The sequence below is a fragment of the Phlebotomus argentipes genome, unplaced genomic scaffold (genome assembly GCF_947086385.1).
Source record: "Phlebotomus argentipes unplaced genomic scaffold, Phlebotomus argentipes genome assembly contig_5, whole genome shotgun sequence".
NCBI classification, from domain to species: domain Eukaryota; kingdom Metazoa; phylum Arthropoda; class Insecta; order Diptera; family Psychodidae; genus Phlebotomus; species Phlebotomus argentipes.
The window spans coordinates 3,533,491-3,560,246 of record NW_026776165.1 but is presented as its reverse complement, the minus strand read 5'-3'; the positions used below and the strand labels follow the sequence as shown (position 1 = coordinate 3,560,246).

The window sequence follows — 26,756 nt, the reverse complement described above, 5'->3', positions numbered from 1 at the left end:
AGCGGACGCCAATAAAAGCTATGATAATGTAAAATTGCAACACCAAATTGCTAGTTTTTACGAATTGAAATACGTAAATCCGTAATGTTGCAACGACTCGTGAATTTGTTATTTATTTATAAAGTTTCTGTAAAGGATTTTGTCCTTTATTTGGCAAAATTTTCGCCACATATTCAAAGTCTCAAGCTGTGTTTATTCTGTGTTGTGCAGGAAAATGTTACAAAGAGTCAGCAGAGTTCATTCACCTGCACTTGTGAGCCCTATTTGGCCATCTGCATATGGCATTTAATCAATATTGCATTACTCCTGACATCCAAAGGGGGGAGAAATGGGAGGTTTTGCGCCGGAAATTGCAGTGAAAAGACTTCTTGTCATGTTATCGAAATGAAATACACAATTTATTCTCAATGAGAAAACTATTTACAACATTACACTTAATAGCTAGAAGGCACATTTTCTCAATGATCGTGACTGAATCCTTACAAAATAACGCCTACACTTTGAATTCTGTTGGGAAATTCAAAAAAAAAAACTGCAGAAATATGGATATTTTATGCTATTTTTCTATTTACAAACTCTTTCAAAATTCTAGGAATGTTAATTGATTTTACTGCTATTTATTGACAAAATTCGTTTATGGAAATATCTAAAATGTTACTGTTTGTCCTCTGTGTGTGTCAACGACTAAATTGTGCAGAGATGCACAAATTATTATTAAACTCTCTTCACCACCCATTCAGCCCCACTAAGTACGGAGTTATCAAACAAAATTCACCCTACAATCTAATCTACATCTAATTTACTCCGGCTAAATTTGTTATCTCAACTGTGCTTTTGCAACATTTCTCTCATCAGTCTCTCCGCGCACGTCAAAGATATTCTTTTATTTCACATATAATTTGTAATGATTCTTCATATTATTGGAATTCTGATAGAGGAATAATTTGTATCGAAATGTGATTAGTTATTGATATTTTGTCCGCAATCTTATCACATTCACGGTTGTTTCAATATTGGATATGTTTTTATTTTATTCAAAATGATTCACTATAATTAATACTTGTAATTTCTTCTTCTTAATGTCTTCCAACACACAACTTTGAGCTCTTCTTCTTCTTGGAATTATCTGTGCAAAATAATAACCTGTAATTAATGCCTTTTGAGCCGTCTTTGCATTTGACTTACTTTTCAAAATACTTTTTCTCTGTCTTTCTCACTTAGGAAGCTCTCTACTTGTTCATTCATCATAAACTTTCTTCTTTCACTGTGTCTTTTGTTCTATTTTTTCGGCAGTAATTTTTACCACTTAAATACTCTGTTAAACAAATAAATACGACAATAAAAAAAAAATACTCCCGCACAATATTAGGCAGACGATAAAAGAATGAACTAAAGAGATATGCGTAAATATATTGCATTATAAGTAATTAGGTCCATTGTTTGATGTTTTTTCTTCTCTCTCTCTATATATATATACAAATATCGCGGTTTAAAAATCACAAGCATAACATGGAAATTGGGGAAGAACTACCTATTTATCTCATCTCATCTTCTTCTTCTTCTCACCCTACACGAAACAATATAGGAAGTCTTGGCATATCAACAGGAAGTCAATCAAGACCACACCGCTGAGCGCCACACAAATGGCAAAAGGAGACTCGCTCCGGACAACTTCTTCAGTACTTGCTGGGATCGTAGTTCTGCATCTGCCACTTCTGATGCTCCTTCTCTGCGCTGCACTCCTCCATCATCACCTTCGTCTTCGCCTCATTGATGGCAATGCACTTCTCCGACGAACCGTGGCGTATTTGCTTCGTGTCCTGATTGTACGACCAGAATTGGTTGCCTTTCGAACCGTGGCAGGGATAGAGAATGACATCTTGGCCAGCATAATCCAGACACGCCTCATCGCGTCGGATTTCCCCAGTCTTGCTCATCATCCAGTACTGTCAAGAGGATCACACAAAATGCCCATTAGAATCTCTTTATCACTTTTCGCCATCACAGGAAACATTGAAACAACGAGGAAAACCACAAACTACCACCTTTTACCATTCTGTGTGGGTTAAGTTCAACGAGAGACAGTGAATGATGATTGAATTGTGGAATTCAATCCTTCACTTGGCATAGAAATAGATTTTCTGCACAAAATATTAGCATATCTATTTTTAGTACAGCACAAAAAGATTTCTACAAAACGAATACATTTTAGTCTATTCTTGAACGTTTGGACATCAATTTATTTTGCATCTACTTATTCTATTTATAGAGAATGTCCTCCAAGCAGTGACGTAGTTGACATTTTGAATTTACATTGAATAAATTTACAATGATGAAGAGAAAAAGATCTCTTCGTCATAGAAATTGTGTACAGATGGAAGAAAATAGTCTTCAGAAATGTGAGTTTATTCCTGATTTTGAAGGTTGTCTTCCAGAACAAGAAAAACAGAAGATTCAGAGTGCAATTTTCACTTTCTCACACAATGCAAAAGTATTTAATAATCCGAAAATCTCTTGTTGTAAGTAAAATAGATTCTCATTCATAATTGACGGAATAAATTCATATAATCATATCATTTTACAAGTCAAATTCAAGTTCATTTTCTAAGTTTAGAACTCTGATAACATTTTGTGTAAATAGTTAGTAAAGAAGAAGAAAAATGTTAGAGTTTTAAGAAAATATATACATATATATATGCATATAATTTCTTTCAGTAATAAAATTATCCCAGAAAATTTTATAAGAAATCACAATAAATTACGAACAACGGGTAAAAATTACAGGCAAAAGAATTCAAATTTTGACAAATATTTATCGGAACCGTTTTTTACTAGCATGTTTGTAATTTTTCCATACGATTTCATAAGTTTCTTTTTACCAAATTTAACAAATTCCTACCAATTCTTTCTTTCTGTGCATGCAAAACTACGCCACTGCTTCCAAAACATAGAAATTCTGGGAATTTCAATTAAGATAGCACACATTCTTTAAATAGATTATGCATCGTCTTATCTTTTCTTCAACTCTCTTACGTAAAACATACACTGTTCCGTCGGACAAATCTCGCAATCGTCATGCTCTTGTTGAACTTCCCATCCAACATTTCCTCCTATCGCGCATTCAAAGGATATATTTTTTTTTAAATTATTAATTGCTGAGGTACTTACTATGGCGGAATGGGAATTCATCATGCAATGTCTCATCAAGAATCATAAAAAAGGGCAAAAGGTTCACCATACTTCAACCAGAAAGAGTGTCTTCATCATTCTTCAAGCGAGTTTATAGAATATATTATACTTTGCTGAATGCAAGAGCGGAAGAAATTGTATTATCCAACTCCAGAGGATATGCATTCCGCGGCCAAGTTATACCAATTGATAAGGTATCAATGTCCTATATTCACAGGGATTTTGGAGAAGCCAAGACACGAAGCAGAAAGTGGATAAGATGGTTAGTAAAGGAGAGAGAGAGAGAGAATTTGTGTTTCGAGGCGCTTCTTGTGGAAAAATCCGCCAAGGATGGGCAAATCTCCCATTGAAAATTATGTTTACGACAGAGAGAGAGAGAGACAATCTTCGGCGTCCTGTACCTGATTTCCACCTTGTCGGTGACAGGGCCACAAATTGATTGGCACATGCATGTCCTCTGGATTTGCCGCAGAATCGAGACAGAGATTGCTCCAGGTGTTCGATATCTACAAAATAATCCAATTTCCGCACTTTAAATCTCACATTCTTCAACAACCACAATCTTGCGTCTCCAGTTTTGCACGAGAAAATGCCATTTATCACGAGAAAATACCGCGCGCGACAAGGAGAAGAAGTATGATGAGGAATTTGTGGTTTTCACACAAAAAAAAACCGAGAGTGTCAATCGAGAAAATACAGTGAGAAATTGTTATAGGAAAATGCTCAACCTGATTGCCACCCTGATTGTGACATGGATAGAGGCCAATGGCCTTCTTCAAATCCTTCTTCCTGGCCGGCGAATCAAGGCATGTTCGTCCTCCAAATGCCAAATTGCGAATCTAAATTGTTTCAGGACAATTATTATATCGGAAAGATTCTTGTTTTTTTTTTCACCCATGAAATTAATTTCAATAGAGAAATGTGAACAAAAATTACCTCTCCAGACGCCACAGCCTCGCCTGGAATAAAGATCTCAGGATAGATGTTGTCCAGGTACCATTTGAAGGACTTGCAGTCCAGTTGCTCTCTCAGCTTCTTCCTCGCCGACACATCGCCATATTCGCCCTTATCGCCGATTCTCTGATAGTAATACTGAGCGTAATCATCGAGCCACACTTCCGCCAGACGAATGGAATTGCGCTTCAGGACATTAACTCCCGTTCGCCACTGTCAATGACAAAAACAGCACAAGAAATGTAAGCTTAGGATAAACACGGAATTTTTCACTCTTTCACTTTCACTTTTTACAACTTTTTAGAGCAATAAAAGTTCATCTGATCATCGCTAGAGGTGTTGCTGTCAGTAATAATAGTTCCTTTCTGTTTGCCTGACTTTACCTTGTACGGAGAGCGCTTCCGGAAGATGTGGCCAACGTGGGAGCACGGCACAATCTCCAGTGTTCCTCCGCACATCCACGTCTTGAAGGACAACTCCAGATTCTCACCGCCCCAGATGTCGAAGCCCGAATCGTAAGTTCCCAGGCGCTCGAAGAACTTCTTGTCAATGGAAAACAGTCCGCCGGCCATCGTGGGTGACCAAACAGGTTCCGCGGAGTTCTGCCGAATGGACAAAAAGAGTGCGTCGTGTGTGTGAAGGGAAATTGAGCGCCATGAATGGGGATGCAGTTCCTCACCTTGTGCCTCTTCTTCTCGCGCTCTGGAACAGCGTGCCAATTAAATTGTAAATTCCAATCGAATCCGCCAACATTCACGCCACCAGAATCTCTCCAGTGGAACTCCATCGTTGTGTCGTCAATCACATCAATAACGGGACACACAACAGTCGTGGAATTTCTCGCGATGCGATCGAGGAGTGGCTCAAGCCATCCTACAGATTGTGCCGAGAGTGAAAAAGAGGCAAAATATTACATACTTTTCATGTCGCATTCTGACATATTTTCCCGCTCTTTCTGCAGCAGAAAAAAAGGGCGCAGCGCAATTAGATTCAACAGTGTGCAGATTCTCTTCACTTTGTCCGAGATATCATTCCTGGAATCCCTTTGACAATCACTAAATACAATATTTATCGCATTTTATGATGCGCTCGCGAGTTTCTCTCTTCATTTTTCCCCCCTTTTGCTTTTGCTCATATAGAAAGCAAATAAACACATTGCGACACTCTTTATCACCATTATAATCTTTACAATCATCAAGTGTTGGTGTTTGTCCAGTAATTAGCATAAAAAAAAGAGCAACATATTTCAGTAATGTCGCGGGGAAATGTGCTAATTCAGCCAAACAATTTGAAAACTAATTAATGAGAAAAACAATTTTGAGGAAATTTGCGAAAGTTTCACTCAAATTCAAACCCAACAATTTTAATACTAAAATTCATATGCAGAATTTAATGTTTTGCTTTGCTACGCTAATTTATGCTGACATAAATTCAATTAAAATCATGAATATTGCAAAAATTATGTTATTAACTGTTATTTTGCTAACTCGTTGAGAACTTTTATTGCCATTTTTACGAACTAATCCAATTTCATATTAATTTTTTTACCGTCTCTTAATTTATTTACTCAAAGTTTTAAAACAACTCCCTTAATGACTTTCATTAATGCGCTCATTCTCCGTGAAAGATTTTTGCTATTTAAAGTTTTTTCCACTGCAATTCACTCGGACTGTAACAAGTTTCCATCAATTTCAACTTTTTCCCCGCACTTTGCGGCGCTCTTCCATTCATTAATCGTCTTAATCGTCAATAATATATTGAGCTGAGCGTAATCGCTCAAAAAATCAAATGTCGCAAAATCGACTAAAATGACATCAGAGAGGCTAATTATGAAAAAAAAATCTGACGAAATAAAGAGGGGTCATTTTATTTTATAGCGCTAAAGTCGAAAAAACCATTTTAAAAGTCTAGAAATCGAATATCCCGAAAACTAGACTGTGCATTTTCTTTAAATTTTAGTATGTTGTAGGCGAGATTGAGACCTTTCAAACAAACCCCCAATCATAAAGATTGAAATCATAGGAGGGGAGATATGGAGGGTCAAAGTTCACGTCTCTACCGACCACTATCTCTGTATAATTTTCTCTAAAGTCAAAATATTTTGAATGAAGTTTTTAGATACAAGCGAACCTACGTGTTCGCCTCGTGAACCACGCTGTGTCTCACTCACCAGGCGCACATTCGCAGTGGGAGTCCAGGTACGTCAGCACGGGCGCATCCGTGTGCCGCGCCCCGAGGAGTCTCGCCCGGATCAGTCCTTCGCGCTTCTGGGCCCTGATAATCTTGACTTTGGGGAACGCCTGGAAGTACTCGTCCAGTTGCGTCTTGAGGTGCGCTGGAAGAGAGAAGCAGAGTGAGTGAGTGACGCATCGAGGACAGGAGAGCATCGTAAACTCACGCATATTCGAGTGATCATCGACTAGAATGATTTCCTGTATGAGATGTTCCGGAGATCTGTCGAGAACCGAGTGCACTGTCCTCAACAGCACCGACCAGGCCTCATTGTGGAAGCAAATTATCACGGCAGTGGCGGGAAGATTGGCGCTGTGTCTGCCCGGTTCTTTGCACCTGCACGAGAACAGCCACGGATGAGAGATAATTGGCGCGCTGGAGCGACTGATTCAGAGAACAAAACGCCCAGTGACTCACCATTGATCCCGCGGATCTGGAAGAGTTCGATGCACAGATATCAGGTCCGAAGCGTACTGATTGAAGGCATTCTTCTGCCATCCGTCGTCCACTGACTTCTTCATGGAGCTCGTCATGTTGGTCGGCAGCACAACTGGGCGTCCCATTTCGCCCGGAGCGTCCGGAGAGATGTCCGCGGGAGCCGCCAAGACTCCCTTGCCTGGAAACCATCCAGACAAAGACAAGATGGCAATTAGAGTGCGATAAACTTTCAGTCAATTCAATTTTGCACACTTTGAGGGAAATTCAGCGCCCCTCAAGTTGGATTTCGCTTTATCTTGACAGAAATATTACTGTAATTAGATTCATTCCATGTCCATATGAGATGTTGATGTTCTTCAGATTTGGAAACCTTCAGCACACCAAGAAATCTATAATCTTTTAATTGAAAATTCTGCTCTATGCGAGAAACATCGCATCTTTACTCATGTGATAATTGAGTTTGTGCCACAAATTCTGTCTCAAAAAGGGTGAAACGCATTTTACGCGAAGGAAAATTATTAGTGGAAAAGGATGTAACGGAAATGAAAGGGGGAAATAAATCCGATAAATGCTTGTCGCGTTTTGTCTTTGCATTCGCAAATGAACATGTGAGTGAATTTGCTTCCTCCACATGTCCTTTTGCCATGCAATTTCCTGCCAAATTGAAATATAATAAGACATCCTGCGGCAAAGATTCATACAGCTAATTTGAAAATGTGAACAAGGGGGAGATAATAGGGCTGAAGTGTACACAACCTCCTGACACTTTCACATTTTTCACGGGGAATCACAGACCGTCTAATCTCAAATTTAGGAGTTCTTGTCTTCATAACACTCAAATTTACTTTATGACCCACAAAAAAAACTTACTGAGAAACTAGTTTTTAAGAAATATTTTAAGTTTAAAGTTAAGTTTAGTTTCAAGTTTGAAGTAAAATTTATAATTTTTTGTAGTTTATTTGATCACAAACGTTCAACTTTGATAGGGAATATTAGTTATTCCAATTAAAGTGGCATAAATTAGTGTTTTTCAATGTTACTTTATCACTAAATTATGCTTGAAATTACTTGCATAACCTAGAAAGGCATTTAGAATGCACATTTTCAAATACTTCCACTTCTCAAATACTTCTGTTGAACTGTACACCACTTCTGACAATATTATCTCTCCCTTGGGTATTGGAAAAAGGATGTGCCTCAGAATCAACCCTTTTTGATAATTGCTACAATTCCCCCTCAAATAAGTAGCTCGATTGGTTTTATAGACGCGAAATCACTGCATTTCTTCATATGTGGCTTGGAATTATCAATTTCCTTATTATAATTGATTGACATCCGCCACATAGAGGGTTGAATCCTGCGAAGGATGCCAATAAAAGACGCACTTCTCCGTGACTTTCGACAGTTGGTCGCAAGCACCGCAAGTGAACGCATCATTGCGTGATAATTGTGCAAAAGCACTCCTTTCCTCAGCCTTACAAACTCAACTTGCCAAATAATTCTTTCCTTCAAATCGTTCAAACGCAACTCGGATTCTCAATAAATCTTTGGCTTTCATCAGACGATTTCCTCGGCATTGTTTTTAGTGTCTCTGTTGTGTCGATAATTCACTAATTATTTAGACAAGACGCGAACTTAAATCCCTGTATTTGGCTTACAGAAAGTGTTTGTGAACTTCAATAAAATCATCGTTGAAGCGAATGAAAGATAAGTTTCGAATTAAGCTAGATATATCAACTCTCATTTTCAGGCTATCATCGTCAATCCATGGTTTTTCTTTTTACTGCGAAACTTTGTGTACAAATTATATTAATTTTTGTTGTATTGCTTTGCTTTAGAAAGAATTGTTATACTTACATCACTATTGAATGAAAATTATTTATTACATTGGATAAATATTAAATTTTTCTGTTAAATTTCACAGTGAAGTGTAATCTAAAACAATTATGATAATTACAGCAATTCTCAACCCCGTAAGAAATGTAGAAATAATTTTAAAAATGTGTTTTGTTGGTGTAAAAAAAATCAAGTTTCGGTGCAATAAATTCTCCAGTGATTTCTGATTCTTGTAAATGAAGTGATAAATAATTTTGTGTGTTAATTGCAGAAAATTCAGTGTGTGATATTTTTGTTACGTAAAATCACAAAAAAATTTATGCTTTGATAATTTATTCAGCGTGATAAGAATGCATTGTTGAAAACTATCAAAGTATAGATTTTTTGTGTGATCTTTCCAACATATTACACTTAGGGAACAAAAATCACACATTTTTCTGCCCCTTTCTTAAAATGTGGTTTTCTGATTCCTTGAGTCATCAGTTTTTCAACGATACCTCACTTTTTCCCTTAGACCCTCAAGTTTTCCCAAGGGGGGGATAATTTGCCTAAAATCTGTACACCACTTCCAAACACTTCCAAGTTTGTATGGTGAACTCCTGACACTTCCTCCACTTCCAACACTACCTTCACTTATTTCTTAGATTTATGAAAAAAAAATCAGAAAAGAACTTATTCGCACATACTTTTTCGTAGATTATGAGGAAGAAAGTGTATTTTTAAGTGTTAAGAATCTTGCAAGAAGCTTATTTTGCATGGGAATCGATGGGTTATCGTAGAGATTATGTTCGGAAAGGTTGTTTAAATCAAATTTTGGAAATTTTGCCTTTAAAATACAATTTTCTTTGCAATATTTTGTGTAGCGTCTCGTCTGTTCCACAGATACTTAGGTTATATAATTAAAATTAATCTGAGTTTCTGTGCAACAGACGATGCGTTGCAATTCATCGCTGGAATGGAGACTTCAAAAAATGATATTCTGTGATAAATTTAGTGTTTGGATTTTTTTTCTACACCAAAGATTAAACATTGTGTACTCAATTATGTTTAACTTTGGGGTAGTTTAAAAAGCGACCATTCTTTCATCCCTAAATTCTATTTCTACTTCTTTTTGTGAAAAATAAATACACGTGAGTGAATAAATTCCATAAATTTCCTTGTGATTGCCGTCTAAGGACGAATTTCCACCAGATTCAGTGAAGTGCAAATATTTTTGTAAAATTGTGTGAAAAATTCTGCTAGAATATCTTTAATCAATCATTTAGTCAGTGTGAAATGAAAAGTATTCCCACTGCTAATTGATTGTAGAAGAATTTTAGTGATTTCAGCATTTATAAAACATATTTTTTCTTCGCAATTTCACGATGTCAATAGAAAAATCATAGCTTTTGTCAAGCAATCATGTGAATAAATTCTCTTATAATTGTTGCAGAGGACGAAATTCTATAATGAAAAACACAATTAAACGCGCCAAAGACATAAAATTCAGTGAAGTGCAAACATTTGTGAAAAATCATGTGAAAAATTCCACTAATTTATCTTCAACCGTCATTTAGTCAAAGTGGAATGTAAAAGATTCACTTGGCTAATTGACTGTTGAAGAATTTTAGTGATTTCAACATTCATAAAACATATTATTAGCTGGGATATATAACCCCAATCGACTCAAGTAATGGTAAAATGTGGAAATATGATGAAAATCGGGTGGGGGGTCATTTTTTGTTTTTCTTGCCTGTTTGTCGTTCCGTCCGTCCGTCCGTCGTGACAAACGGACGTGTGGGGCCTAAACGGTAAGAGATATCGACATGCGGTTTGTGGCAAAGGTTAAAAGTATGCAGTGGTAATGAAGATTTTTTTGTCAAATTCAACCCCTACGACCGCCATTTTGAACACCCACAAAATACACTTTTCTCAATTGTTCAGCCCCTAAAGCATGGACTGAGCCCAAATTTTAGTATGATATAGCTGACTTCAAGACCGTTCCAACGAACCGCTACTTAAGGACCTAGGTCGTTCCAGACCCTAGATTTTAGGGTCCATATTTCGAAACTTAAAACGGTTATAGCTCCGCTTCTAATTAACCGATCGGAATGATTTTGTATTCATTGGAAAGGTCTCATAAAATGCCATCTCCCATCTGAACAACATAACTTCAAAGGACAACAGTTACAGGCGCTAAAGTCAAAAATACGATTTTCGAAATTTCGAAATCGAATTATTAGAGAACGAAACGCGAAGCGTATGATTATCCACATTTTTATTTTACAGTGAATTTAAATCTAAAACAATTATGATGATAATTGCTTTTCTATAAAGATAGTGTGAATTTTTATTGGATATGGTTCTCTGTTGTTCTAATTACAAAATTAAATTAGTTTGGAATATTTTAAGGATACTCGTTAATTGTCCTCAAATTTTTGTGTTATTTCCATCCTCGCAAATTGTCTTGCAAATCTAGTTCACAGAAAGACTTCAGAAGCAAAAAGAATAAGAAAGAAGTAAACTTTATTACGATGCAAAAAGTAAGGAAATCTCGCGGTTTCTGCAACAACACACTGATGAATTGATTAAATTATTGAGAAAAAATCGCGGAACTTCACCTGCACGAAGCCTGTAGAATAATAAAACATATCCTTATTAGATTGGCAACCTTTTAAGCTGAAAGCTTCACATCACATCCTCATAAGCATCCTGTACAATAGACAATGTCTTGCAAGATGCACCGAGCGTTTATTAAGAGCATCCTTTGATAGAATATGCCAGTTGGCCATCAAGTTTCATCGTGCACGCATCGGAGCATAAATTCCACAGTGATTTCTGATTATTTTACAATCATCATGGTCGTGACAAATACAGTTCGTGTGATATTTTTGTGATAAAAATCTTCACAATGCAGAAAATGCTGAATTCTCAGTCAGTGATATTTTTGTGGCGTAAAATCACATCAAAACATATGCTTTGATAGCTTTATCAACATGATAAATGGTTGAAAACTATCAAAATATATATTTTTGTGTGATTAATCCAACGAATCCAACATAATTAGTTGCAAAAGAACTCTTTTTTTTGGTCTGTTCCAACGCAGGAAATGATATACTTGCTACCTTTCGTGCATTGAGACAGAGTAAAAAACGGTGTTTCATTAATTCTTCTTAAGTTGTCATCACGAAGAAAGTGTCGTATCTTCTGTTGCACAGTAGCTTTAGTTACTGTAATTGAAATGTTACTTAGCGTCTGTGCATCAGACGATGCGTTGCAAGTCACTGCTTAAATCGAGACGCCAAAAGAATGATATTCTGTGATAAATTTAGTGTTTGGATTCTTTTTCACTGCAACAATGTTCCAACATTGTGTACTCAATTATGTTTCTCATTGTTGCGGTTTAAAAAGCGACCATTCTCTCATCCTTAAATTCTATTTCTACTTTTTTGTGTGAAAAATAAATACACGTGAGTGAATAAATTCCATAAATTCCCTTGTGATTGCTGCTAAGGACGAATTTCCACCAGATTCAGTGAAGTGCAAACATTTTTGGAAAATTGTGTAGAAAAATTCTGCTAGAATATCTTTAGTCAGTCATTTAGTCAGTGTGAAATGTAAAGTATTTCCATGGCTAATTGACTGTAGAAGAATTTTAGTGATTTCAGCATTTATAAAACATATTTTTTCTTCGCAATTTTAATATGTCAATAGAAAAATCATAGCTTTTGTCAAGCAATCATGTGAATAAATTCTCTTATAATTGTTGCAGAGGACGAAATTCTATAATGAAAAACACAATTAAACGCGCCAAAGACATAAAATTCAGTGAAGTGCAAACATTTGTGAAAAATCATGTGAAAAATTCCACTAATATATCTTCAACTGTCATTTAGTCAAAGTGGAATGTAAAAGATTCACTTTGCTAATTGACTGTTGAAGAATTTTAGTGATTTTAGCATTTATAAAACATATTTTTTCTTCGCAATTTCAATATGTCAATAGAAAAATCATAGCTTTTGCTAAGCAATCATATAGATTTTCGTTATTTTGCATGAAAATTATATCCTTGCTTGACGGAATATGTGATATGCGTCATCAACAGTTGTATTTTCGCCCTAACCACTTAAATTCCATAGCAATCCATCGGCTTCCAAACTCACCATCGTCAGCATTCTGCTGTGGATTGAATTTGTAGTTGGACGAGCTGCTCCGCCGCTGACTGCTGCTGCTCTTCACCAGCGCATTGCTGTTCCTCATCACGTGCGCCGGCGGGTGGATGTTGTTGTGACTCTCCTGGATGAACTCCTGGAACTCCTCTCTGTGTCCACCGTCCAAGTGCTGCGCCGGTGGAATGTTGGACAGCTGATCGGAGCGCGTCTGTCTGTCCTCCGAGTAGATGAGGAAGGCAATTGTGAACCAGACGGCGGTGAGTAGAAGCACAATCTTCACCACTGACGATCTCCTTCGCCAGAGGAAGGACATTTTGGGCGCGGACAGCTTCAGTTTCATGATTTTCCCTTTCGTTTCGTTGATGACTTGTGTTGACGACTGTCACTTGTCTTTGGCCTTTAAACACTATTCCACGTCCGAAGCGTCTCTCGACATTTTGCCACACGCGTGCAAGGATATGTTGTGAATTGCAAGGAAGTTAGTGATCACAAATTTCAGCGCTGACTGCAAGTTTGCCCATGATCTGGAAAGCAGTCAAAAAGAAAAAAAAAAACATGTTGAAAATGTGTGAAAAAACACCACATAAAATCCTCTCGTCGTTTGGATATAACTTAAGAGCGCTCGCTCTCTTGTAAATTTCTTGCCCAGATAAGCCCGTTTTCATTTCCTCACCCAACCGTCTAACGCCAATTAAACTGTTTCACTTTGTCTTCCGGTGCTCTGCTACTTTTTCCACTCATCTTATCGCGCGCGCCTTGAAGAACTTGTTGATACTTCGCTCTTTGCGCTCACACTCGACGTCTTCGCGCAGTCGGAAAATGTGCATAATTAATTCTTCATTTTCTCTCTCTTTCTCGCCACTTTATTAAAACATCATTTTCATGAATTATGAAAGAAGCCCGAGAGTGTCTTCACACGCTTTCGAGTGTGCCGAAAAAAAGAGTAAATTCTAACCTTCGCCTAGTTAAGCATGATTTTTATGTATACGAAATATTTACTCTCTTTTTTCCACACACACACTGGAATTGCATGATGCCCATTGCCATCAAAATCACTGGACACTGTAATTGCTGAGGTCGCATTTTTGGCATTTCATTGAAACGATCACCGAAAACAGCTCATTCAGTTGTTAAACACACGCGGCGTTATGTGTGGATTTCACAGAAGCTGCGCGCCAAGTGATTTATTGCACCATGAAGTTGAGAAGAAACAATAACAATATAAGTATGTTAAACTATATCTTGGCGGATTTCATTGCGTGAACTCTCTGGTGTGGCGGCACAAGAAGGAGCAGTAATGCGTTTAATAAGGCATCATAAAAGTGGCTCTCAGAAGTGCCGCAAACGATTACAATTAATTTTCCCCGCACGGAAATTGACTTTAAAATTGATTATTGCGATTAACGCTGAGCGAATCAATCTTCATTCACTTCAGTAAGGGAGAAGAAGAATTGATTGTTTCAAACTCAATTTAATAACGCTCAAACAGTGCAATAATTTGCTTATCAAGGGAATTTAACGAGAAATTGAATTAATTAAATTCAAACAGACAATCAATATGAAGCTTTGAGCTTGATTTATGTCAAAAAATACCTTCAAATTGTGTAGAAATTCTGTTGGATAGCAAAAAATCTCCTAGAACTCTTGATTGTTAATGCTTTGTCGCTTCTGAAGCTTTCACATGAACTTCAAGAGTCGCATTTCAGCTGCTCAAAATGCTGAAAATGCGATTCAAGCTCTATTCGCAAAGTTTCGAAACTCTCAAAACACTCAATTTCCTGCATTCTCCACAGCAAAGTCTGCACCAACTTTGGGCGCTTTGCTCTGGGATTTTTAGAGCACACGGCAAATCTCTTTGAGCCTGCATTCCAGCGTGTCTGGTTCATATTGAAGAGTGGCGGCGCGTCTCTCCCACGTCATAATTTCCCCCATTGGTTTTTTTTGCGACACGTGAGAAAGGCACAGAGAGTGATAAGATGTTGCACATTCGCTATTTTGCAATTCATCTCCCTACTATTCAATTGCACGCGCCTTATCACGAACCACGATACTTTTTCCATCGGCACACAACCAACATTCAACTTTTACTTTCTTTCACAATTATTGTTCATCTTCATTGGCTTGGATTTTCGCATCAATTTTTGCGCCTCAGACGCAAAGTGAATGCACAGCAATTTCTGTGAACTTCCAGCAAATTGCATAACAAAACCTCTTCTTTTTTTTTCCTCCAGAGCGAAAGAGAGAATCTCTTTCACTCATCCAAACACTTCCTATTGAGCGCACCCCATTAAAATTGAAATAGTCAATAAATAGACAGCTTCATCGTCTCGCGAATCATATAATGAATTTAGAGAGACGAAGAAATGTTTTTTCTTTCCTTTGCTGATGGGCAAATGAAGATTGGCTCATCAAGTTCAGCAGGAATCACATTAAAATCAAGCATTAAAATGCATCAAACGGGGAAATTGAGATAAAAACACCTTCCGAACAACTTTGTCATTACCAACAACAATATTCATCATCATCACAGAGGAATTGGTGAACGTGCGCGAAAACATCTTCCGCCTCTTTTTTGCCTTCTTCTTCTCCTTCTTGCACACCAAAACCAATAAATTCCCGATGAGAAGTGTGAGGTGACAAGTAAATTGTGAAAATTATGAAGAAATATCTTCCCCAACACTAATGATCAGAATTAACATTTTATTTTGATTTCCGCCATTGACAAGGGGGAGATAATACAGTCCAGAAGTGGTGTACAGATTAGCAGAAGTACGTAAGAAGTGGAAGTATTCAAAAACTTACAATATTCCCTTCCTGAGTGCCGCTTTTACAGACTAATCATCCAGATTCTTTGAATTTCCTTCGGTTCTCACGCAGAATTAAAAATAAAAATCTTTTTTCTAGGTTATGTGTAACGAATCACGGTCAATTTTAGTGAATAATTCGTATTATAGCACATAAATTCTGCTAATCCTAGTAATGTTTATCCCTTGATGCCAAGAAACACTGCAAATTGTGCTAAGACTGAATATAACCTAAAAAAAACTCATTTGAACTTAGAAAATGTCTATTTAGATGTCTTTCCGGATGATTTTGACAATGAATCAGCAATTGGCAAATCATAAGAAATGATTTTGGGATATAGAATACTTCTAAACGGAATTTTAGACGATCTTTTGGTGATGATTTTGAGGTTATGGTCGGAAAAGATGTCCAAAAAAGCGATTTTTTGTTGTTTTTTCTAGAAATATCGAATAGAACCTTAAGAAATTCATAATAGTTTTGGTATTAATGTGAAAACATACTACAAATTTCATGTTCTAGAAGTGTTAGGAAGTGTTGTACAGTTTTAAGACATATTATTTCCCCCTTGGCTATTGCAGCAGAAGCATATTGTGAAAGTTTCTATGCTATAAATGTATGTTTTTAATTGATATATGTATGAAAATTGTTCACCACCTCAATTCCTCGCAAAAGAGCCAATAGTGTGACGCTATTGAGAAACTTCTGAGTGAAAGAAAAATCAATGTTTCAGCGGTGAATTTCGGTGTGACTCGCAATTCTTTTGGCATCTCCATCTCGCCAGACCGAGAAATATTGCCTTTTCATTGCCCAATCTCAACAATTTCACAGCTGCAATTTGAGCACACCAGTAAATTGCTATACGAGATCATCCGCGAAGCCATGTCAAGACGTGATCTATTCTATTAACACCATTTTCTTCGCATCATTGACTCTCTTCTTGCTTATCGCGGGACCGCGGCGGCAGGTTATTAACCCACTCTGGCCAATGCGAGCGCGCATTATTACCGCGGATTACGCTCTAATGCACCCTATCATAGTCAATTGTCCGAAAATTGAGCAATGAATCTCCAACTCAAACCTCCAAGTGTCGCAAGATTGCATGAAAATCATTGTTATATGATAAACAAACCACTGCAGTGGCCGTGATTCTTCTGGGAATTGCAGAAAAGATGTTTGTCCACAAAAGCATTATGTTAAAATGTGTGTTTTTTGCCATGTTTAAACAACAGACCTTGCGCAAACAATAACATAAATTTAGCCAAGACACGTTTTGAGAACAGATTCTCAAAGAATTCACAAAATCTGCACTTTCTGCATTGGCAAGTGACTGAAAACCTTGATCTTGAAATTCTTTGGCATCTTGATCTCATCCACTCATTGTCTGTGTGTCAAAATTTCGGTCTAATTCAAGGTAAAACTGTTCTCAATTTAAGAAGAACGAAAAAAATTCCATATTTTCCCCCCATTTTAACATAAAGCAGCAATTGACTTTCAATTTACAGGGGAAAGAATGGCAGAAATGACCCTAAAACATTTCATCCGAAATCTCACGTCTTCTCATCATTATTTCTTTTTCGTGAAATGATGACGCCAGTGAAATTGCTGCTAATTTAGAGATGAGATTTCACACGAGCCATTGTGGGTCATGAAATATTTTGGGCAAACTGGGGAAGATGAGCACGGTCAATCCACTGACTTTATTATACAAATACACACAGTATCGATTTAATACTTGATGAACCCCAAAGATTCCATCGAGTTGAACACTTTCACCGCTCTTGGATTTTTGAATGGCTCGGAATAATATTTTGTTCCATCTGAATAATTTCGCAAAAGTGAATTTTCAGAAGAGATTTAACACATGTTTGTGTGCTTAAGTGAGGATTTATGGAGTCATCTGACAAATTCCATTGGAATGCACATCGCCCTTTCCCACACACAAACACGCGGCGAAGCTCAAAATTGACCTTTCAACCAGATAAAAGGTGCGCCCAGGCATTGTTGACATATCCACTTGAATATATGTGCTTTCAGCGAGCAAAATTGAGGCACAGAAATCGCTCAAATTGGGATTTGGAGAGGCAAAAACCATTGATATTCTGCACACCATTCTAAGCGGACTTTACTGTTAACCATGCGCGGCCTCGCGATGGTTTTATGAACTGGAGGATGCTCCAAGAATGCCCGATGGTATTTTTTCCGTGAGTTGATTTTGCACAAAAAACCTGTTATTTCTGCAGCATGACTCTCCCCGCGATATATACATATGTGGTGCATTGAACTATCCATGCTAAGGTCAGTTGGCGAACGAATATGTTTGCACATCGCAGAGTCAGAGCCACAATTGCTGGAAATTGTGCCCAAAAAGCCCCCCACAATCGTCGAAAGGTCACCCAAGATCTGTGTCTAATGCCAGCACGCACACACAAAGGCGAAGAGGAAGATTCCTCCCGATGGGAGCGGAAGAGAGAGAGAGAGAAAAGAGGCTGGAATGAGGCAGAGAGCAAAGTGTGTACGATACTGAAATAAATATCAAGAGCGCACAGAGTGAAACCTGAAGTCGAAGAGCGTCTTGAGGAAGAGCCACAGCGAAAACAGGTTAATCAACTTATTACCTGGGCCAGCACACATTATAGTCTCTTCTCCACATACAAACGCGTCGTCTTTAATTCTATTTGACACAGAATGCCGTGGCGGTTGTAAAGCAAAACTCAAACCGAAGGCGGCTGCATAATTGATTGGAAAGTTTTGCGCCGCTCCCCAGTGTCCTTTTTGAGTCCTCCACACTCCTTCGAGCACATCTCGCAAGACTGCCATTAAATATTTAATCGGCCAAAAATCATGCCCAGAACAATACAACTCCCCCTTGGCTGATGATGCTCGAGAGACTATTGTAAGTTGTGTGGTTTTCTCTTTAATAGGGGAGAGTGGGGTAGATTGGCACAGCGCCTTTCTCGAACAGAATATTGAATTGAAGTTCTGTATCTTCAATTTCAATTGCACGCTTTGCGCTGATAAAGTTTGATAGCTTGACGTTTTTCATGTTATTCGAGGTGTTCTTAGGAGAATTAAAGAAAATAAATTTTCCGTCAAATGTGCCTCTGCTAATGTGTCTCTGCTACAGAATAAAATGAAAATCTTCAAGTCTTCCTTCCATTAGATCATCTATTGGCCATGAAAGAATGTTCTTTACTTATAAAAGGGTTTTCTTTGTCATTGCTTTTGGATTTTACTCTAAAAATTACGGAAAAATTACTATCCAAATGTGCCCCAAAATGGGGCAAATTGGTCGAAAATGCCGTGAAAAGAAAAAAATCATTCTACTGAAAATCCTTGCATTTTCCCAACCCGAAATAAAGTGGTCTTTTGATGCTTATTAGCAAGAATAATTCAAGAGGTTGAATAGAATTTCCCTCCAATGTTTCATCTTTGTGTAAAAACACCCCACTCTCCCCTATATAAAAACAGCAGCGCTCATCGGAAATAAATTGTTGCGTGAACAAATATGTAATTACTCTATAACATTATCATGTAAATCTATTTAGAATTGAGAAAAAATTACTTGTTTTTCCTCTTTGATTTCACAGTTCAATTCCAGACATAATAATATCAGGCCGAAAACCCAACGAAATCCACTCATCAAACGACACAGTGTGTAAAATATGTGATTTCTCCGCGATAACAGGTTTTTACCATTCATTGACATTTGCATAAAAGAGGAGGTTCTCGCAATAGACTTTTGCAGGTAGCATTGCTGCAATCGGTGCGGAAAGAAGAATCACGCAGGAAGATTGAATCGCACAGAAAAAACAGGCCTTTGTCAGATATTCGCAGAGGAAATGCTTTATTCGCTGAACAAAACGTGGAGAATGTTTTGCACAGGATTTTCTCATCCTTTCAGCCGCAAAGTGAGTTTTTTTTTCTCTGTTACCAAATCCTCGAGTTTATTATCAAACTTGGCGCAATATGAATATAAATCCATTTGAAAATTGCTGTTTGCATTTTTGCAAGGAACAATTGTTTTTTTTCTGCCTCTGAAATTCATTTGAGGGGAGAAAATTTTATCTGCCAGAATAATTTTTCAGGACACATTTCAGAATAATTTAAACACAATTTGTAGAATTATTTATAAAAATTCGATGCGAAAGTCTTTGTCAAAATGTTAGGAAAGAAAGAAAGTGATTTAATGCTTGTGATTTTCCTAAAAATTTCATTAATCCATCGTCTTGAATGAAACCTAATGACATTGAATAATTTTAAGACGAGTTTTGCCAGAAAGACAACGATATTTTCTAAGATTTCACTTGAAAAAGCATCTCCAAGGAAACTTTATTAAGAATTCAAATTCTGTCTAAGCTCAGCTCATAAATCAGTAATTAAAAAAAAACTCAACTTCTAAAGCAAAGTATAGGTTTAGAAATTAATAAATCACAGCCGGAAAATACAGAATTATGGTGAATAATATCGGCAGAGTGTTGAAAATTAATAAATCTGCAGCACGATTTGAAGCGGATTCGCGCCTCAAGTCAATTAACCCCGCAGAATCGCAGAATCGCAGCTGGCCGATGTGAACAAATGACATTCATTCGCGGCCGCTTGGCTACATAGATTTCCCATTTGTTTCAGGCGCTGCTGTGCATCTGCTTAAATATTCTTTTTTTTCTACGTTTCGCTCATTTCATTAATTAATAATTTAGCGAATACGCTTCGGAGGTGGGAAATGAATTAATAAGCCTTTCGAAAAAATGACTTTTTGAGCATGAATTTAATAAGCCAACGCAAATTTCACTTTTTTCTGTATTTGAAGAGTTTATTTTTTTTCACTTGACTAGCAAAATTTCCCTTTCTTGCTTGCTTTTTCAGCCGCAGACGAGCCACGAAGAGGCGAATTGAATGAAGAAGAAATAAACCAGGACTATCATCGGAAATTATGACAAGGTGACTTTCGACAGAAGACAAGACGGCACAAAAAAGTGCTGCTATTTTTTATCAGCCAGACTAAAAAAGAAATATGGTCGGGAAAAGAAGCAAGATAGCGCGTTCCACAACCGGAAAGTCGCATTTTCCTTCGTGAGATTGCTAATGAAATTGCTGGTGTACAAGATTTTTATATTTCCCAATATGTGCTTATCTCAGGAAAATAACAAGAACACGAAGAAATGTCGCATGATAAGACGCGCGCGAAGAATCTTATCAGATAATTCTTCCCAATTAGGCTCCAATTTCTCACCTTACGGATGACGGAATTTCCGTGAATTTCCTCGTTCGGGGAAGACGTGGAGAAATCTTCTGCACGAGGAAAAAATTCCTCTGGTGGAAATTTGTCGTGGAGTTGCGAAGAGCTTCAGGGAAAAAATCAATAGGAGCTTCCCCTAATCTCGCACGAAAACCTCTCCAAACATGCACCAAAATCACTCTCACGAAACTCTCTTCTCAGCCACTTTGCACTGCCCACGGGATTTAGGCGAACTCCACTGACTCTCAATCACACTCCAGGTGAGCTGCAATTCCTGGGCATCCAGTGGAAATCACGAGGAACATCAGCGCTTCCGCAGTGAACGAACACAAGCCGAGGTTTCTCAGTCGGAGCCTCACAAATACTGGCCACAGCGAAGATGCACAAGAACCGTTGCGATGCCGCCCAACTAAACACTACTATTGATGTGCAATTGTGGTAATTAGAGTGACTTCTTCACCTGATATGTGTGCCTCTTCAGTCCCCAGAGCAGCAGAGCAACTGTCAGCACTGTGGAATGATGGGGAATGACTGAGGTTCTCACACCGCTCTCAGCCGCGCTCGGCAACCCGAACGTCCCCGGGCTTTCTTCGCGCGCCCTTCGCCATCGCCAGCGGCCTCTGTGGAAAAATAGTGGCGTTGAAGATAGCAGAAAGGAAAGTTTTTCTGAATCGGTAAAACAGAAACCAGTCTGTCTAACTGACAGCATGTAAATTGTGTCTCGGCTTAACAAATACCAAAGCACAGAGCTTTGACTATTTTCACACCAAGCCCAATGTTAGGATAAGATTTACCCAATCCTATTCATATCCAATTCCGTACACACCACGAACATAATGCTCGAGCGCAACACATTTTCACGCGCAAAACACAACTTTGACATGTTTTCACGCCGTGATTTCGACATATGTTCAGTTTACCGAACATTCTCGGATCACCCCCATCTTTTTTTTTTGTTTGAAAGGTGTTGATGTCACAAACATTTTCCCGTTATAAAATCGAGTCGGACTCTCGGTTCTCCCGTTAAAAATCGGTAAAGTTTGTAACCGAATACAAAAAAATTGTATATTTAGCGGGGCCGAATGCCCCGCTTCCCACTTCACACCCCCACTACATATCTTACCCCAACCCCCACCCCTACCCCCCTACCCCCCCCCCCCACCCACCTACCCCCCCTACCCCCCCCCCCCACCCCCCTACCCCCCTACCCCCCTACCCCCCCCACCCCCTACCCCCCTACCCCCCTACCCCCCTACCCCCCCCCCCAACCTACCCCCATCCTACCCACCCACCCCCTCCCCACTCTCCCCACCTTCCACCCTCCCCACTCTCCCCATCCTCCCCACCCCCACCCACATGTTGGCCACATTTCGAGTTGGCGGCGCCCAGCTGACCATAAGTGTTCGCTTATCACGTCCGTTGTGTCTGTAAACATCCCGGAAGTGGGGTGGAATTTGGCACGGAGAAAATGTTTAGAGCACATTTTAATAATCTTTTCTTTCCCTGCGCCGACCAGGCCTCATTGTGGAAGCAAATTATCACGGCAGTGGCGGGAAGATTGGCGCTGTGTCTGCCCGGTCCGAAGCGTACTGATTGAAGGCATTCTTCTGCCATCCGTCGTCCACTGACTTCTTCATGGAGCTCGTCATGTTGGTCGGCAGCACAACTGGGCGTCCCATTTCGCCCGGAGCGTCCGGAGAGATGTCCGCGGGAGCCGCCAAGACTCCTTTGCCTGGAAACCATCCAGACAAAGACAAGATGGCAATTAGAGTGCGATAAACTTTCAGTCAATTCAATTTTGCACACTTTGAGGGAAATTCAGCGCCCCTCAAGTTGGATTTCGCTTTATCTTGACAGAAATATTACTGTAATTAGCTTCATTCCATGGCCATATGAGATGTTGATGTTCTTCAGGTTTGGAAACCTTCAGCACACCAAGAAATCAATAATCTTTTAATTGAAAATTCTGCTCTATGCGAGAAACATCGCATCTTTACTCATGTGATAATTGAGTTTGTGCCACAAATTCTGTCTTAAAAAGGGTGAAACGCATTTTACGCGAAGGAAAATTATTAGTGGAAAAGGATGTAACGGAAATGAAAGGGGGAAATAAATCCGATAAATGCTTGTCGCGTTTTGTCTTTGCATTCGCAAATGAACATGTGAGTGAATTTGCTTCCTCCACATGTCCTTTTGCCATGCAATTTCCTGCCAAATTAAAATAAAATAAGACATCCTGCGGCAAAGATTCACATTGCCAATGCAAAGGTAGAAAAGAAGGATGTGTCTCAGCGTCATCCGTTTATGAATTGCTAAAAGCACAATTTCCACCCAAACAAATAGCTTGATTGATTTGTACAGCGTGGGTAATAATTATAGTTCCAACATAAGATTCCAGGGTGCATGTGCTCTGGGTCGAATACAAAAGTAATTCTAAATGACTAAATGATTGCCTTTCCATAACCAAAGTAAAACTCCCAATATGAGGCCCCTACGCCGGAGCCTAGGAATTCTAGGGAATTCTATCTTTTTTTGGATAGGCAATAATTATATTTCCAATTTGGTAATTTTACAATTTCACCAGGAAAAAAAATCGGAGAATCCAAAAAATCATAATGATCCTTCAATTTGAGCCCAGCGATCATTTACCATCGCCAAACCCCGCCTCGGTCCTCCGTGGACCCCACTACTTAAGATCTTTGCCCAGTTCTCTCTGATCGCCACATTTGGGTCCTTCCCGTTGGGGCGGAGGGGCCTTACGTTGGGGTTTTTGTTTCGGCCATGGATGGGCAATCAAAAACCATTTATGTTTTTTTTCATCTTGACCCAAACCATCTAGGCGTCGGAGACTTATGTTGGAAATATAATTATTGCCCACGCTGTAGACGCGAAATCACTGCATTTCTTCATATGTGGCTTGGAATTATCAATTTCCTTATTTTAATTGATTGACATCCGCCACAAAGGGGTTGAATCCTGCGAAGGATGCCAATAAAAGACGCACTTCTCCGTGACTTTCGACAGTTGGTCGCAAGCACCGCAAGTGAACGCATCATTGCGTGATAATTGTGCAAAAGCACTCCTTTCCTCAGCCTTACAAACTCAACTTGCCAAATAATTCTTTTCTTCAAATCGTTCAAACGCAACTCGGATTCTCAATAAATCTTTGGCTTTCATCCGACGATTTCCTCGGCATTGTTTTTAGTGTCTCTGTTGTGTCGATAATTCACTAATTATTTAGACAAGACGCGAACTTAAATCCCTGTATTTGGCTTACAGAAAGTGTTTGTGAACTTCAATAAAATCATCGTTGAAGCGAATGAAAGATAAGTTTCGAATTAAGCTAGATATATCAACTCTCATTTTCAGGCTATCATCGTCAATCCATGGTTTTTCTTTTTACAGCGAAACTTTGCGTACAAATTATATTAATTTTTGTTGTATTGCTTTACTTTAGAAAGAATTGTTATACTTAAATCACTATTGAATGAAAATTATTTATTACATTGGAAAAATATTAAATTTTTCTGTTAAATTTCACAGTGAAGTGTAATCTAAAACAATTATGATAATTACAGCAATTCTCAACCCCATAGGAAATGTAGAAATAATTTTTTAAATGTGTTTTGTTGGTGTAAAAAAAATTCAAGTTTCGGTGCAATAAATTCTCCAGTGATTTCTGAATCTTGTAAATGAAGTGATAAATAATTTTGTGTGTTAATTGTTTAAATCAAATTTTGGAAATTTTGCGTTTAAAATACAATGTTCTTTGCAATATTTTGTGTGGCGTCTCGTCGGTTCTACAGATACTTAGGTTATATAATTAAAATTAATCTGAGTTTCTGTACAACAGACGATGCGTTGCAAGTCATCGCTGGAATGGAGACTTCAAAAAATGATATTCTGTGAGAAATTTAGTGTTTCGATTTTTTTTCTACACCAAAGATTAAACATTGTGTATGCAATTATGTTTAACTTTGGGGTAGTTTAAAAAGCGACCATTCTTTCATCCCTAAATTCTATTTCTACTTTTTTGTGTGAAAAATAAATACACGTGAGTGAATAAATTCCATAAATTCCCTTGTGATTGTCGTCTAAGGACGAATTTCCACCAGATTCAGTGAAGTGCAAACATTTTTGTAAAATTGTGTGAAAAATTCTGCTAGAATATCTTTAATCAATCATTTAGTCAGTGTGAAATGAAAAGTATTTCCACTGCTAATTGATTGTAGAAGAATTTTAGTGATTTCAGCATTTATAAAACATATTTTTTCTTCGTAATTTCCATATGTCTACAGAAAAATCATAGCTTTTGCTAAGCAATCATATAGATTTTCGTTATTTTGCATGAAAACTATATCCTTGCTTGACGGAATATGTGATATGCGTCATCAACAGTTGTATTTTCGCCCAAAACACTTAAATTCCATAGCAATTCATCGGCTTCCAAACTCACCATCGTCAGCATTCTGCTGTGGATTGAATTTGTAGTTGGACGAGCTGCTCCGCCGCTGACTGCTGCTGCTCTTCACCAGCGCATTGCTGTTCCTCATCACGTGCGCCGGCGGGTGGATTCGCGCCTCAAGTCAATTAACCCCGCAGAATCGCAGCTGGCCGATGTGAACAAATGACATTCACTCGCGGCCGCTTGGCTACATAGATTTCCCATTTGTTTCAGGCGCTGCTGTGCATCTGCTTAAATATTCTTTTTTTTCTACGTTTCGCTCATTTCATTAATTAATAATTTAGCGAATACGCTTCGGAGGTGGGAAATGAATTAATAAGCCTTTCGAAAAAATTACTTTTTGAGCATGAATTTAATAAGCCAACGCAAATTTCACTTTTTTCTGTATTTGAAAAGTTTATTTTTGAACTTGACTAGCAAAATTTCCCTTTCTTGCCAGCCGCAAAAGAGTCACGAAGAGGAGACTTGAATGAACAAAAACACCAGGACGAAAAAAGGGGCAGAGGCGACTTCCCGACGATCCGACAGGGCAACAGCAGACGCAGGATCAGCCATACGTCGTGACCCACCTGATGACGACCTGAGCCCTGCCGTTCCCGGACCACACTCCCTTTCACATCGTTCTGGGCCATCCGCTGCAAGCCCTGACTCTTAGGGCCAACCTCTGCCTGCGCTAGATGAGCACGACACTGCTTCCTCAGTCTCTAGTTACAGTATTCTCAGAATAATTCATTTAAATGTACGTGGTTTAAGACGCCATCTAGCTGAGGTGCGACTGCTGTTATTCTGGCTCCTCGATCTCTGTACTGTGTCTCTCGGAGACCTGACTGAATGAGTACTTTACTGATCGCTCTCTGTCTATCACGGACTTTAAGCTCTATCATTGTGAGAAACTGACAGTAGCCGTAGTTTTCTATCCTTCTCCTATCACACATGTTTAACCCATTATCTCGTTGGTCAACCTGCTGGCTGACTCAATTCATTTTTTACGTGGGACAACCACAGTTCCCACATTTGTAAAAAGGTGAATTTCACTCTTTTCACGCTTCGAAGACACAAGCTTTTCATTCCTCACGGCGTTCGACTTGTATTAGTTCGAGCTCTTCTCCTCCCTGTCTCTTCCTATGATGCTGAACTATTCTTTTCCTGCGATCAAACCTCTATGCATCGCCTTACTGTCGTTTTCAACAACTGCATTAGATTTATTTTCAATCTCCCACCTTTTGATCATATGTCCCAGTATTATCACCTTGTGCTGGAACAGGCTGACCAAATTCTACCTAATTTCCTCATGTCACACACTGTTGACAACATTTCTCGCACGCTTCGCCTACATCAATCCCATTATTTGGCTGAACTATTCGCGCCTGGTCTGTCTGTCAGGTCTCTGGAATGAACTTCCTGGAGATATCAAGCGGCGGTTAATCCAAACCTTCTTGGCGTCTTAACT

At 38.6% G+C, this 26,756-nt stretch overlaps 1 protein-coding gene across 3 annotated transcripts; it reads right to left on the bottom strand.

Moving 5' to 3' along the window:
* Positions 1-261: 261 nt before the first annotated feature.
* On the bottom strand, positions 262-21,374 carry LOC132255446 (putative polypeptide N-acetylgalactosaminyltransferase 9). Of its 3 annotated transcripts, none has more exons than XM_059751485.1 (10): positions 21,302-21,374; positions 12,792-13,324; positions 6,793-6,991; positions 6,542-6,711; positions 6,314-6,478; positions 4,823-5,016; positions 4,527-4,745; positions 4,126-4,356; positions 3,918-4,028; positions 262-1,946 (listed from the first exon to the last, which is right to left on the bottom strand). In XM_059751485.1, the coding sequence occupies exons 2-10, from the start codon at positions 13,138-13,140 to the stop codon at positions 1,677-1,679; spliced, it is 1,908 nt and encodes a 635-aa protein (XP_059607468.1). In that variant the 5' UTR covers positions 13,141-13,324; positions 21,302-21,374; the 3' UTR covers positions 262-1,676. The 3 variants fall into 3 exon arrangements, with proteins under 3 accessions (XP_059607468.1, XP_059607467.1, XP_059607469.1); XM_059751484.1 differs by having other exon boundaries at positions 20,836-21,359; XM_059751486.1 differs by lacking the exon at positions 3,918-4,028 and having other exon boundaries at positions 20,836-21,359.
* Between the last annotated feature and the right edge of the window lie 5,382 nt (positions 21,375-26,756).